This window comes from Coregonus clupeaformis, chromosome 19 (genome assembly GCF_020615455.1).
Source record: "Coregonus clupeaformis isolate EN_2021a chromosome 19, ASM2061545v1, whole genome shotgun sequence".
In the NCBI taxonomy this organism is placed as follows: Eukaryota; Metazoa; Chordata; class Actinopteri; order Salmoniformes; family Salmonidae; genus Coregonus; species Coregonus clupeaformis.
The window spans coordinates 57978048-57993305 of record NC_059210.1 but is presented as its reverse complement, the minus strand read 5'-3'; the positions used below and the strand labels follow the sequence as shown (position 1 = coordinate 57993305).

The following is a 15258-nucleotide window of genomic DNA, read 5'->3' as shown; positions in this document are numbered from 1 at the left end:
GGAGTCTGTATTGAAAACAAGCCCACGTCAGGGGAGATACCTATTTAGGAAATCCCTAGCTGCTGGGGTGCTCAGTCCTGGCCCTGGGGTTCTGCCGCCCTGTGGGTTGTCACTCTGGCCTTGGCCTAACACACCCGAAACCAATAATGAATGTTTCACTAAGATCCTAAAGCTGAGTGGGGTGTGTTGGGTTGGGGCGCTGCAGGGTGGTGGACCTCTAGGGATAGGACAGGGCGACCCAGCTATATTGTGTGTAAGTAAAATAAAGCTCTACAATAAAGCTCTATTAGTCCTATGAGATTAATTTAATGAAGCATTTTGCTGTTTCTGTGTGTTAATTTGAGGTGTATGTGCTTTTTTTTTGTTTTGTTTTTTTTGTTACCAAACCTTTCCCTTGGGAATTAAAAACATTAAAGGTCTGAACTGGGAAGGAAATTGTGTTGGGAGAGTTGAGTTATTGACTAGACTGGTGGGGGTCGGGCGTGCAGGCGGCTCGGGCTGGCTGGTCAGTCTGGCTAAAATTTGATATAGACGATGTCTTAATAAAGACAATCAAAAGTCTTTGTATTTTTTTCAAGAGTTGTTCATTTGTTAGGCTATTGGTTAAAGGTGCAACACAATATTTATTATTGAATTACCTTCGATCTAGGTCAGTCGTATTAATCACTTAAACATATTTAATAATGATCCCTTACCTAGATGACTGTGGGCATTTTTGCTTACTTTTTGTCTAAATAGAGACGGCATATTGCATTGTGTAAAAATGCAGGAAATTAGCTTTAGATGCCCATAACAATTATTTTCAGGACCCCCAGACTCCCCGCCAGGTTATGTCCCCCCCACTTCTAAAACCAATGTGGTGCTCCTGGAATCTACATTGTAAATTGGAGACACTGAGGTAAGGATAACCTTCATGGAGTTTAACTTACATTTCACTTGGGCCGGAATTCAAAACTGACATATTTTCTGGAATATTTATGTTGTGTATCTTTTCTCCTTAGGTTTCCTCAGGCTATCAGGCTGCAGCATCTCAGAAGAAGGCTGTGCATCTCGTTTGAGCTCTGAGGTCCCTCACAGTGTCAAGGTGATGTCGAGGTGAACAGATGTTAATTTTCCGTTGCAAAACGTTTTGCTTCAGTGTGCCTGTAATGAACGCATAAACAAAGATAAATACTAATTTGCATGATGTTTGATGTGAAACATGATTGTGAGGCGGTTATGCCCTCTGAAAACAACGTTCATCCGGATGGCTGGCAGTGACTTGAGTTTTGTGTTGGCAGATGTTTAGAATAAATATGTCATGGGGGTTGTCTTGTCCTATAACAGTAGAACTGCCCATGCACCTGCCAACTGACAGTTGGATGTTGAAAGACTCCTGTTGAACCTGATCGACTGGGTTTTCATGGGAAAATGTTAAAAACATGAGAAGGGTGTCAATTGCAGACACTAGGTGGAAATGTGCACAACAAAGAAACTCCACCTCCCTATTTATATAATGAATATGAATTCGGAGGACATAAATGATTAAATATTGAAGCATTAGACCTATCACTAAAAGCTTCAGTCATACAAAAGTTATACTTAACTGGTTCTCTAGCAAATTAGTAAGATTGTCTCACCCAATGTTCAAGAATGGCCTTTTTCCCTTTATTTAGATTACAACCTCTCACTTTCAGTTATTTTAAAAGGAAATAACGGATGGACATCATGAAAATGATCGGAGAGGTTGAGGGTAGAGGAAGTTCAGGTGTAAAAACAAACAAAATAGAATTATTGTAAAATTGACTGGGTCCATAAAATGTATATAGTATGTATAAGCTGGAAGTAGAGGCCTAAGCATTGTTGTTCACTAGTTTACTCCAATTAGGGAAGGGGTGGTGGGGTTGGAAAGTAATAAAGATAAATATATATTTTTTAAAGGATATGTATATAAATATATATATGTATGTGTATATGTATAAATGTAAAACATATGGGGGATTGGAAGTGATGCAGACAATTACATTGATGGAAGTTACAATCTGCAATATTAAAGCTGACCTACATTAAAAAAATAATATATGAACTCCACCTCCCTATATAACAGGCTCTGCAAGGGGGTGATAATTTGAGAGGGGAAGCACTCCATCTAGAATGAGTCTCTCTGGGGAGAATGAGGGGGGAAGCACTCCCTCTAGTATCTGTGAAGAGACTGAAGAGAGAGACACTGCTGCTAGAATGAGTTTCTCAGGAAGTGAGGGAGCAATGTCCCCTAAAAATAGTTTACCTGCAGAACAGGACACTGGCAGTGAACTTAAGAGGTAAGATCCCCAAATAGGTAAGTGTGAAGGAGCTGAGATTTTTTAACAACTCTCGTACAAACATGTATTGTTGTGATTTGTCTTTATTTAATGCAATAGATCAAGTGAATCAGACCTTTTGTTGGAGCCGAATTTACTGTATCACTAACCTATACCTAGCTGTTATGTGCATTAAGAGTGATGACAATTATAAGTAACCATAAAAAGCACAGATACAAAAATCTGAAATGTGTGCAAACTCACCGACACTCTTAGAAAAAAAAGGTTATATCTAGAACCTTTAAATGGGTTCTTCAGCTGTCCCCTTAGGAGAACGTTTTGAAGAACCCTTTGCAGTAGCATTGCGTGGGTAAAATCACTGGGGAAGCCAAGCCCTATGTGTTGTGATAATTGCGTTGTTTGCTCTATAACCTGTTAATTCATACAGTGGCTTGCGAAAGTATTCACCCCCCCTTGGCATTTTTCCTATTTTGTTGCCTTACAACCTGGAATTAAAATGGATTTTTTGGGGGTTTGTATCATTTGATTTACACAACATGCCTACCACTTTGAAGATGCAACATATTTTATTTTGTGAAACAAACAAATCAAATCAAATCAAATTGTATTGGTCACATGCGCCGAATACAACAGGTGCAGACATTACAGTGAAATGCTTACTTACAGCCCTTAACCAACAGTGCATTTATTTTAAACAAAAAAGTAAGAATAAAACAACAACAAAAAAGTGTTGAGAAAAAAAGAGCAGAAGTAAAATAAAGTGACAGTAGGGAGGCTATATATACAGTAAAATAAAGTGACAGTAGGGAGGCTATATATACAGGGGGGTACCGTTGCATAGTCAATGTGCGGGGGCACCGGCTAGTTGAGGTAGTTGAGGTAATATGTACATGTGGGTAGAGTTAAAGTGACTATGCATAAATACTTAACAGAGTAGCAGCAGCGTAAAAAGGATGGGGTGGGGGGCAGTGCAAATAGTCCGGGTAGCCATGATTAGCTGTTCAGGAGTCTTATGGCTTGGGGGTAGAAGCTGTTGAGAAGTCTTTTGGACCTAGACTTGGCACTCCGGTACCGCTTGCCGTGCGGTAGCAGAGAGAACAGTCTATGACTAGGGTGGCTGGAGTCTTTGACAATTTTGAGGGCCTTCCTCTGACACCGCCTGGTATAGAGGTCCTGGATGGCAGGGAGCTTTGCCCCAGTGATGTACTGGGCCGTACGCACTACCCTCTGTAGTGCCTTGCGGTCAGAGGCCAAGCAGTTGCCATACCAGGCGGTGATGCAACCAGTCAGGATGCTCTCGATGGTGCAGCTGTAGAATTTTTTGAGGATCTGAGGACCGATGCCAAATCTTTTTAGTCTCCTGAGGGGGAATAGGCTTTGTCGTGCCCTCTTCACGACTGTCTTGGTGTGTTTGGACCATGATAGTTCGTTGGTGATGTGGACACCAAGGAACTTGAAGCTCTCAACCTGTTCCACTACAGCCCCGTCGATGAGAATGGGGGCGTGCTCAGTCCTCTTTTTTTTCCTGTAGTCCACGATCAGCTCCTTTGTCTTGGTCACGTTGAGGGAGAGGTTGTTGTCCTGGCACCACATGGCCAGATCTCTGACCTCCTCCCCTATAGGCTGTCTCATCGTTGTCGGTGATCAGGCCTACCACTGTTGTGTCGTCGGCAAACTTAATGATGGTGTTGGAGTCGTGCCTGGCCATGCAGTCATGGGTGAACAGAGAGTACAGGAGGGGACTGAGCACGCACCCCTGAGGGGCCCCCGTGTTGAGGATCAGTGTGGCAGATGTGTTGTTACCTACCCTTACCACCTGGGGGCGGCCCGTCAGGAAGTCCAGGATCCAGTTGCAGAGGGAGGTGTTTAGTCCCAGGATCACTGTGGGGACGACATCATCGATGCACTTATTGATGAAGCCAGTGACTGATGTGGTGTACTCCTCAATGCTGTCTGAAGAATCCCGGAACATGTTCCAGTCTGTGCTAGCAAAACAGTCCTGTAGCTTAGCATCTGCGTCATCTGACCACTTTTTTATTAGCCGAATCACTGGTGCTTCCTGCTTCAGTTTTTGCTTATAAGCAGGAATCAGGAGGATAGAGTTATGGTCAGATTTGCCAAATGGAGGGCGAGGGAGAGCTTTGTATGCGTCTCTGTGTGTGGAGTAAAGGTGGTCTAGAGTTTTTTCCCCTCTGGTTGCACATTTAACATGCTGGTAGAAATGAGGTAGAACGGATTTAAGTTTCCCTGCATTAAAGTCCCCGGCTACTAGGAGCGCTGCATCTGGATGAGCGTTTTCCTGTTGATTAATGGCCTTGTACAACTCATTCAGTGCAATCTTAATGCCAGCATTGGTTTGTGGTGGTAAATAGACAGCTATGAAAAATATAGATGAAAACTCTCTTGGTAAATAGTGTGGTCTACAGCTTATCATAAGATACTCTACCTCAGGCGAGCAAAACCTCGAGACTTCCTTAGTATTTGATTTTGTGCACCAGCTGTTGTTTACAAATATACACAGACCGCCGCCCCTTGTCTTACCAGAGTCTGCCGTTCTGTCCTGCCGATGTAGCGTATAGCCTGCTAGCTGAATGTTGTCATTGTTGTCGTTCAGCCACGACTCCGTGAAACATAAGATATTACAGTTTTTAATGTCCCGTTGGTAGGATAACCGTAATCTTAAATCGTCCATTTTATTCTCAAAATTACAAATAACGCGGAAAAACACACATAATAGTACAATTGGTTAGAGGGCTGTAAAACGGCAGCCATCTTCTTCCGGCGCTGTTAGTAAAAAAAAATAATAATAAGACAAACAAAAAAAACTTGAGCGAGCATAACTATTCACCCCCCCAAAGTCAATACTATGTAGAGCCACCTTTTGCAGCAATTACAGCTGCAAGTCTCTTGTGCCAAGCTTAGAGAGACATACCCCATCTAGCCACTGGGATTTTTGCCCATTCTTCAAGGCAAAACTGCTCCTGTTCCTTCAAGTTGGATGGGTTCCGCTGGTGTACAGCAATCTTTAAGTCATACCACAGATTCTCAATTGGATTGAGGTCTGGGCTTTGACTAGGCCATTCCAAGACATTTAAATGTTTCCCCTTTAACCACTCGAGTGTTGCTTTAGCAGTATGCTTAGGGTCATTGTAAAATGCATGTAATACATGTAAAATGTATTGTCCTGCTGGAAGGTGAACCTCCGTCCCAGTCTCAAATCTCTGGAAGACTGAAACAGGTTTCCCTCAAGAATTTCCCTGTATTTAGCGCCATCCATCATTCTTTCAATTATGACCAGTTTCCCAGTCCCTGCCGATGGAAAAACATCCCCACAGCATGATGCTACCACCACCATGCTTTACTGTTGGGATGGTGTTCTCGGGGTGATGAGAGGTGTTGGGTTTGCGCCAGACATAGCGTTTTCCTTGATGGCCAAAAAGCTCAATTTTAGTCTCATCTGACCAGAGTACCTTCTTCCATATGTTTGGGGAGTCTCCCACATGCCTTTTGGCAAACACCAAACGTGTTTCCTTATTTTTTTCTTTAAGCAATGGCTTTTTTCTGGCCACTCTTCCGTAAAGCCCAGCTCTGTGGAGTGTACGGCTTAAAGTGGTCCTATGGACAGATACTCCAATCTCCGCTGTGGAGCGTTGCGGCTCCTTCAGGGTTATCATTGTTCTCTTTGTTGCCTATCTGATTAATGCCCTCCTTGCCTGGTCCGTGAGTTTTGGTGGGCGGCCCTCTCTTGGCAGGTTTGTTGTGGTGCCATATTCTTTCCATTTTTTATAATGGATTTAATGGTGCTCCGTGGGATGTTCAAAGTTTCAGATATTTTTTTATAACCCAACCCTGATCTGTACTTCTCCACAACTTTGTCACTGACCTGTTTGGAGAGCTCCCTGGTCTTCATGGTGCTGCTTGCTTGGTGGTGCCCCTTGCTTAGTGGTGTTGCAGACTCTGGGGCCTTTCAGAACAGGTGTATATATATATACTGAGATCATGTGACAGATCATGTGACACTTAGATTGCACACAGGTGGACTTTATTTAACTAATTTTGTGACTTCTGAAGGTAATTGGTTGCACCAGATCTTATTTAGGGGCTTAATAGCAAAGGGGGTGAATAGTTATTTTTTTCATTCCACTTCACCAATTTGGACTATTTTGTGTATGTCAATTACATGAAATCCAAATAAAAATCATTTTAACTTACAGGTTGTAATGCAACAAAATAGGAACAACGCCAAGGGGGATGAATACCTTTGCAAGGCACTGTAGCTTACTGCATAAACCTATTTGCTACAGTACTGTTTTTAATTGGTTAATGTTGCATAGGCTTACGTTTAAAAAAAAAGTCAAGTAAAAAATAAATCTGAGCGGTAGATCTCGGCATGCATTTTGAGAAAAGGTTGGTGACCACTGTTCTAGAGTTTTCCCTGTTAACACTATCAACGTTTTCCTTTTATTGTGGCAATTGTGATCGAATCAACATTAGCCACTTTTAACGAAACAAAGCAAATTATGCAAGAGATTTTGTTGTAGGCAGAATGCATCGGAGTAGGATTCTATTGGCATGACTCAGTCTATTTAGTACTCTACACAGACCAGTGAAGCATAGCCAATCAGAGCTGCAGTAGGCCTATATGCAAACAGACCATTGCCATATATGGATCTGTGCCATTTACTTTGAACTGGACTGTTTTTACAGCATGAGCGGTTATGAGTAGATGCACACGTTTTGAGATCAAAACGAGAGCTGCGTGTAGCCACGTGTGCACATTTTGTTCATATCCTTTGCTAGTTAGTGAGTTATTAGCCCAGTTATAGATCATTTTCTAGTCAGCAATAGGGGAGTGATTGCTTTCCTACAAGAGCACAAAACGTGTACATTTCTAGACATCTTTGAAAAGCGAGTCAGGCAAAGAGCTTTTTTTTGTCTTAAAGGGGCAGTGTTGTGTTTTGAGATAGCTTATTCAAGACTAAGTAGCCAATAAGCAGAGGGTAGAATAATTTGTTGACCCCATAACATTGAACCCAAAAGTGTTCTACCAGGAACCAAAAAGGGTTATCCTATGGGGACAGCCAAAGAACCCTTTTGGAAACCTTTTTTCTAATTGTGTACGTTGTAAACTCACATCCTGCTTTAAACAGGTTCAAGACAGACCGACCAGTCTCACCTGTGCCTAGCTGTGTCTCCATGAAGAGTGACAGGTCTATGCGACCTCCTATTGACTTAAGGGAGGGAGACTTTTCCATTGAGCAAAGGTGAGACATTGTGCTTCAGATATATTATGCTTTTTTCTGGTTTCTTCTGTGCAGGTTCTGAGGGAAGGTTAATTATTTCTGCTCCTATGGCTTTAAACAGGTTCAAGACAGACCGACCAGTCTCACCTGTACCTAGCTGTGTCTCCATGAAGAGTGACAAGTCGAAGGGACTAAATATTTACTTCAGGGATGGAGAAGTATCTACTGGGCAAAGGTGAACTGAGACATAACATATGGTGTTTGATTATGGCATTTCCTTTTATTTACAGTGACGAGTACTGAGTATACGAAGAAGCAGGACGCATACGCAGGAATTAACAAGGTCAAGGTTTACTAAACAATGATCAAGAGAAATAACAACGATAGAGTAAACTACACAAAGCTAAACAATCACAAACAACATCATCCAGAACAGTCCAGGGCTAAATAGGGGTGGTGACGAGATGATGAGGTGCAGGTGCGCTGGAGGTGATTAGGGTGCGTTGGGTTTCCATTCCGGTGTTGCCGAGGTGGTGCGCTCAGACCGGTGGCTCAGTAGACCGGCGAATCAGAGCGCCGGAGGGGAGCAACGGGAGGAGATGTGACAATTTACCATCTTATGTATATATACATAAATACATATACAAATACATATTTACAGATAAAGACTGATGTTATTGCGCTCTGTGCTCATTTTTACCCAGCAGTATCTCTGAGAAGAATGACCAGTCAATGGATCACCAACCCAGAGTCCTTACTGATGACAAAGTGTGAGTGATCGCAGTTTGCACTGCATCCTACCTATTTTCTATTAGTTTTATTCACCAGCCATGTGTCTGATGACATCTAGTTCCTTTACTCTGTGAAGTTCCAGATAATAGCCACCAATTAATCATTCAGGATGTCTAATTCAGCTTGTTAAAGGATTTGAACTGTCTAAAGGACACCGTCATTTACTCTGACATTATACTAGAAATGTAAATAAAGTAGTATGATGACTATAATAGTGAGACTGTACCCAAGGTTTAGTGTAACTATCAGGAGATACAGAGAGCATTGTCTCCCAGGAAAAGCACCACATGCTGTGGCTTAATCTTCACTTAGCCTAGCTAACTCTAGGATGTCAAACTGTTGGACTGTTTCATCATTGATCACATCCAGGTTAGAGTTTATATTTCTGTAATTCAATTCAACAAGGAACATCTTTCTTTTCCACATATAGGTACCAAACTGTTTCCACTAAGACCGAAGTCCAGGATAAAATGAAATCCTACTTGAAGAATAGGGCATATTCTTTATTTGAGGGCATTGAAGATCAAGGAACAACAACACCTCTTAACAACATCTACACAGAGCTCTGCATCATACAAGGTGAAAGTGGAGAGGTCAATTATGAACATGAGGTGAGACAGATTGAGACAGCATGCAGATTTCCAATAGAACAAGATACATCAATCCATCTCAATGACATCTTCAAACCCTTACCTGGACAAGACAAGCCTATCAGAACAGTGCTGACAAAGGGAGTTGCTGGCATCGGAAAAACAGTGTCTGTGCTGAAGTTCATGTTGGACTGGGCTGAAGGAAAAGCAAACCAAGACATCCAGATCATCTTTCCACTTCCTTTTCGGGATCTGAACTTGATGAGAGATAAAAATCAAAGTCTGATAGAACTAATTCATCACTCCTGTTTAGAAACAAAAGAATCAGAAATCTCAGAAAACGAAAATGTTGTGTTTGTTTTTGATGGTCTGGATGAATGTCGCCTTCCTCTGGACTTCCAGAATAATAAGATCTGCTGTGATGTCACAGAGTCAACTTCAGTGGATGTGTTGCTGACAAACCTCATCAAAGGGAATCTGCTTCCCTGTGCTAATATCTGGATAACCACCCGACCTGCAGCAGCCAGTCAGATCCCTCCTGAGTGTGTTGACCAGGTGACAGAGGTACGAGGGTTCAATGACCCACAGAAGGAGGAATACTTCAGGAAGAGAATCGGTGAGGAGGACCTGGCCAGCAGAATCATCTCACACATAAAGACATCAAGGAGCCTCCACATCATGTGCCACATTCCAGTGTTCTGTTGGATTTCAGCCACTGTCCTAGAGAGACTATTGGTTGAAGCAGAGAGTCAAGAGATCCCCAAGAATTTGACTCAAATGTACGCTCACCTCGTGATCTTCCAGTCAAAACTGAGGAGTCAGAACTATCCTGTAGAGCATGCCAACGATTCTCATTGGGATAAAGAGATGATTCTGGCACTGGGAAAACTGGCTTTTCAACAGTTAGAAAAAGGCCATCTGATATTCTATGAGGAAGACCTGAGAGAGTGTGGCATTGATATCAAGGACGCGTCAGTGTACTCTGGAGTGTGCACTCAGATCTTCAGAGAAGAGTCTGGGCTTAACCAGATAAAGGTGTACTGCTTTGTACATCTGAGTATCCAGGAGTTTCTTGCTGCACTATATGTGTTCCTCGTGTTCACAAACGACAACAACAATCTGATGGCTAAAGAGAAATCCCTCCGCAACAAAAACAGTCTATATCAAGATGCAGTGGACAAGGCCTTGCAGTGTGGAAATGGCCATCTGGACCTTTTCCTCCGCTTCCTTCTAGGCATTTCACATGAGTCCAATCAGCATTTCCTACAAGGCCTACTGACACCAACAAGAAGCAGATCACAGAGCAACAAGAAAACAGTCAAGTACATCAAGGAGAAGATCAGAAAGAAACTCCCTCTGGAGAGGTGCATCAATCTGTTCCACTGTCTGAATGAACTGAATGATCATTCTCTAGTGGAGGAAATCCAAAGCTACCTGAGCTCAGGAAGTCTCTCAAAATCTAAACTCTCATTTCGACAGTGGTCAGCTCTGGTCTTCATGTTGCTGACCTCAGAGAAGCTGGATGTGTTTGATCTGAAGAAATACATCAGATCAGATGAATCTCTTCTCAAACTTCTCCCAGTTGTCAGATCCTCTAGAACAGCCTTGTAAGTGCTTAGTCAAATTAAATTAAATTCCAGACAGCATGCTAATGTAACATAATAATGAACATCAAATGTAATTACTAGTTAGGCTGACAACTCAATCCCTAACGGGAGATTTTTTGTTGGCACCTGGGTATCTTGAGATGCACTTTTTTTTTTCACAGGCTGAACGAATGTAAACTCACCAAGAAAAGCTGTGAGGCAATAGCTTCTGTTCTCAAATCAAATTCATGCTGCCTGAGACTGCTGGACATGAGTGGCAATAAACTTCAGGATTCAGGAGTGAAGCTGCTCTCTGCTGGACTGGGGTATCCACACTGTAAACTGGAGAAATTTAAGTGAGTGACTTTGACTGTCTCCACTGGAAAGTGGATGTTGTAAATATAAAGATGTAACTTCTTCATGTTGTAAATGTAGTTATAGATTTGTGTGGATTACTTAGCTGGATCATCTCTTCCCAGGTTGAATGATTGCAACCTTACTGAGAAATGATTTGAGGTGCTGGCTTCAACTCTCTGGGTTCAACACCTCAAGTTTGAGAGAGCTAGACCTGGGAGGAAATACACTTGTAAACTAGGGAAACTGAGATGTGTGACTGTCAGATGTTGTTATTATGAAGATGTAAATTACTACTTAATATTGTCTATAGCATCATTAGCTAGGTTTCCATCCAATTGGCAACCGATCTTCATGCGAATATTCTATAATCAGCATAACTAAAATATGCGCTTTTTCCCACCAGAGATATTTCCACCAAATTCACTTGTTGCAGATAAAAGGCTGTGCGTGATGGTTTCCATGGCATTTTCAACTCTAGGCCTACTGATGGTTTTGTCACTACAAATGTTGCTTTATATAGTGAATGTAGCCACTCTGGTATTGGCACTTGCGCTCTAGCCAGCAGCTGGCAGATACAGTGCAGGATATAGCCTATATGCTGAGATAATTATGGACAAAAGAGGCACAGCAGCTAAGCATCGATCATCATGTCATCAGAATAAGACCCTCGATATTTATTGGAAAGGAGCATCAAGCTCATCACCTTGTGAAGCTCATAACTTATTTCATCTGTAGCCTAATAAACTGCATGCTTTCCCGATTTGTAGTGGGAGGACCACACAAAATGTGACTCCAAATGTACTTCGATATGATCGTTATTATATCAATATTTGCTTGTAAAAGCGTTTCCACCGCCATTTCCTGACTAATTTTACAGACACAAAAAGATCCCACCTTGTCTAGCGTATTTTGTTTAGTTGACATTTGGAAAGGTAACCGACAAAGTTGCTGTTTCCATCAGGCGGGTCGTGACATCTTTTCATCCACATGTAGTTTACGCTCATATAAAGGTTGGATGGAAACCTGGTTAATGTAGTTCTAGATTTGTGTGGATTACTTACTCCTCTCTCTCCAGATTGAAATATTGAAACCTAACTGAGAAATCCTATGAGGTGCTGGCTTCAACCCTCAGCTTAAACACATCAAGTTTGAGAAAGCTAGACTTGGAGGAAATTAACTCCAGGATTCAGGAGTGAGATTCATCTGTGCTGGACTTGAGAATCCACAATGTAAATTGGAGACACTGAGGTAAAACTATCCCTCATCAAATCAAATGAAGTTGTATTCGTTGCATACACATATTTAGCAGATGTTATTGCGGGTGTAGCGACATTCTTGTGTTCCTAGCTCCAACTTAGTTCAGTTTATTAATTCAACCATTAAAAAAAAAAAAAAAGCACACATAACACTTCAAAAAGCCATACATGCACATGAGTAAAATCATGGAGGATATACACACAGTAAAGACTGGGACTTATTTCCATTGTGGTCCTCTTACAGTGCAGTAATATCTAACAATTCACAACAATAAACACAAATCTAAAAGTAAAAGAATGGAATTAAGAAATATTTAAATATTTGGACAAGCAATGTTGGAGTCCGGAGTATAAATAATATATATGCATATACTGTATGTGTATATGTCACAGGAGGTTGGTTGCACCTTAATTGAGGAGGATGGGCTCATGGTAATGGCTGGGGCGCAATTAGTGGAATGGTATCAAATACATCAAACACATGGTTTCCATGGTTTCCATATGTTTGATGCCATTCTATTTGTTCCGTTCCAGACATTATTATGAGCCGTCAGCAGCCTCCACTGGTATATGTGATGGGATTATAGACATCATGGACAGTATGTGGATAGAATATTTAACATATCTGTAGAATACGTAGGATAGAATAGTATATATACAGCAATAGTTGAATAGGATGGTATTGACTAGAATACAGTATATACATATGAAATTAGTAAAACAGTATGTAAACATTAAAGTGACCAGTGTTCCATTAGTAAAGTGGCCAATGAGTCCATGTCTATGTACATAGGGCAGCAGCCTTTAAGCTGCAGGGTTGAGTAACCAGGTGGTAGCCAACTAGTGACAGTGACTAAGTTCAGGGCAGTGTACTGGCTGGAGTCCGGCTAGTGATGGCTATTTAACAGTCTGATGGCCTTGAGATAGATGCTGTTTTTCAGTCTCTCGGTCCCAGCTTTGATGCACCTGTACTGACCTCGTCTTCTGGATGATAGCGGGGTGAACAGGCCGTGGCTCAAGTGGTTGATGTCCTTGATTAATACTTTTGTCCTTCTTGTGACATCGGGTGCTGTAGGTGTCCTGGTGGGCAGGCTGTGTGCCCCGTGTGATGCGTTGGGCAGACCGCACCACCCTCTGGAGAGCCCTGCGGTTGTGGGCAGTGCAGTTGCCGTACCAGGCAGTGATACAGCCCGACAGGATGCTCTCAATTGTGCATCTGTAAAAGTTTGCGAGGGGCCCACTGCGGCCCTGTCGATGTGGATGGGGGCGTGCTCCCTCCACGATCAGCTCCTTCGTTTTGTTGATGTTGAGTGAGAGGTTATATTCCTGGCACCACTCCGCCAGGGCCCTCACCTTCTCCCTGTAGGCGGTCTCATCATTGTTGGTAATCAGGCCTACTACTGTTGTGTCGTCTGCAAACTTGATGATTGAGTTGGAGGCGTGCGTGGCCACGCAGTCATTGGTGAACAGGAAGTACAGGAGGAGGCTGAGCACGCACCCTTGTGGGGCCCCTGTGTTGAGGATCAGCGTAGTGGAGGTGTTGTTTTCTACCTTCACCACCTGGTGGCGGCCCGTCAGGAAGTCCAGGACCCAGTTGCACAGGGCGGGGTTCAGACCCAGGGCCTCGGGCTTAATGATGAGCTTGGAGAGTACTATGGTGTCAATGAGTTTTACTTAGTTTCACTTGGGCCCGGGATTTCATCCAAGGCAGTGCACTGGACAGCCGACAATGTGACTTTTAAAGGTTTATTTATGCTTGAGTGGACATGTTCTACATTTACAGTGAATGGGATCTCCACAAACTTTGGGAAAATATCAGCATTGTCGACTGTCCAGTGCGCTGCTCTGTAACGCGCCTTGGATTGAATTCCTCATGTCACAATTTCTATTTTTTATCTTTAACTCTGCATTGTTGGAAAAGGACCCGTGAGTAAGCATTTTCACTTTTAGTCTACACCTGTTGTTTACGAAGCATGTGACAAATACAATTTTATTTGATCCTGGCCTTGGTCTCTGATGTAGCATAATTGAAGACAATTTGTATCGTTGTCTTTAGAGTATGTACTATTATCACATTAAATTATGAATCGGGGCACCAGTTCGTTATTATTGATCAGTTTAGTTGTGTTCATTTCGATTCAATAAAAGGTTCAACATATGACATTAAAATGACACATCGCTACTGATGCAAAATGTAAATTTTCTGGAATATTTGACATTGTGTAACTTTTCTCCCTCACTTTCCACAGGCTGGCAGACTGCAACATCACAGAGGAAGGCTGTGCTTCTCTTCTTTCAGCTCTGAGGTCAAACCCCTCCCACCTGAAGGAGCTGGACCTGAGAGGAAATACTCCAGGAGACTCTGGAGTGAAGCTGCTCTCTTCTGTACGAGAGGATCCCCTCTATACACTGGAGACACTGCGGTGAGTTTTACTGATCAGTTTCATGAGCACACTGATATAGTGATCAATAAGCCATTGTAGACATCCAGACACCCGGGTCATATTCATTTGTGCAAACTGTAGCAAAACATTTTGCAACACATGCTAGTTTCTTATTGGACATGTTCAGGTAGTCCCTGCCCGTTTTGTTCCGTGTTCTTCTCTTTGATGCCTAGTGAATACGACCCCTATATGTCTATGCTGCTGTATGAGGACTTAGATCCACTTCTTCTTTCTTTCCCAGGTTAAATGACTGAAAGCTCACTGAGTTTCAGTGAAGGAATGGCCTCAGCTCCAAGTCCTTGGTTGTGGGAGTGCGCTGCTTCGAATCAATGATGATAGCTCCTTGAATCTCTCAATCAATCAGAGAGCCCCGGCGAAGTGGTGCCTGGAAAATAACCTCTCCCTCAACATCAACAAACGCATCACCGGGGGCACACTGCCTGCCCTCCAGGACATCTACAGCACCCGGTGTCACAGGAAGGCCAAGAAGATCATCAAGGATGTCAGCCACCCGAGCCACGGCCTGTTCACCTCGCTACCATGTAGAGGCGGAGACAGTACAGGTGCATCAAAGCTGGGACCGAGAGACTGAAAAACAGCTTCTATCTCCAGGCCATCAGACTGTTAAATGGGTGGCAGGGGCTGGTGGTTGGATAAATGGGATGAGAGGTTGAGGCCCACTTTTTTGTT

General features: G+C 42.7%; 1 protein-coding gene across 4 annotated transcripts; it reads left to right on the top strand.

Annotated features, from left to right (window-relative positions):
- The first annotated feature begins 2110 nt into the window (after window positions 1–2110).
- Window positions 2111–15031, top strand: LOC121551568 (NLR family CARD domain-containing protein 3). 4 transcript variants are annotated; one of them, XM_045205180.1, is made up of 7 exons: window positions 2111–2300; window positions 7451–7564; window positions 7665–7778; window positions 8248–8313; window positions 10694–10867; window positions 14374–14547; window positions 14810–15031. In XM_045205180.1, exons 1-7 carry the CDS (start codon window positions 2134–2136, stop codon window positions 14820–14822), a joined length of 822 nt encoding a protein of 273 aa, XP_045061115.1. In that variant the 5' UTR covers window positions 2111–2133; the 3' UTR covers window positions 14823–15031. The 4 variants fall into 4 exon arrangements, with proteins under 4 accessions (XP_045061115.1, XP_045061113.1, XP_045061112.1 ...); XM_045205178.1 differs by lacking the exons at window positions 10694–10867; window positions 14374–14547; window positions 14810–15031 and adding an exon at window positions 8766–10536 and having other exon boundaries at window positions 8251–8313; XM_045205177.1 differs by lacking the exons at window positions 10694–10867; window positions 14374–14547; window positions 14810–15031 and adding an exon at window positions 8766–10536.
- Window positions 15032–15258: the final 227 nt, after the last annotated feature.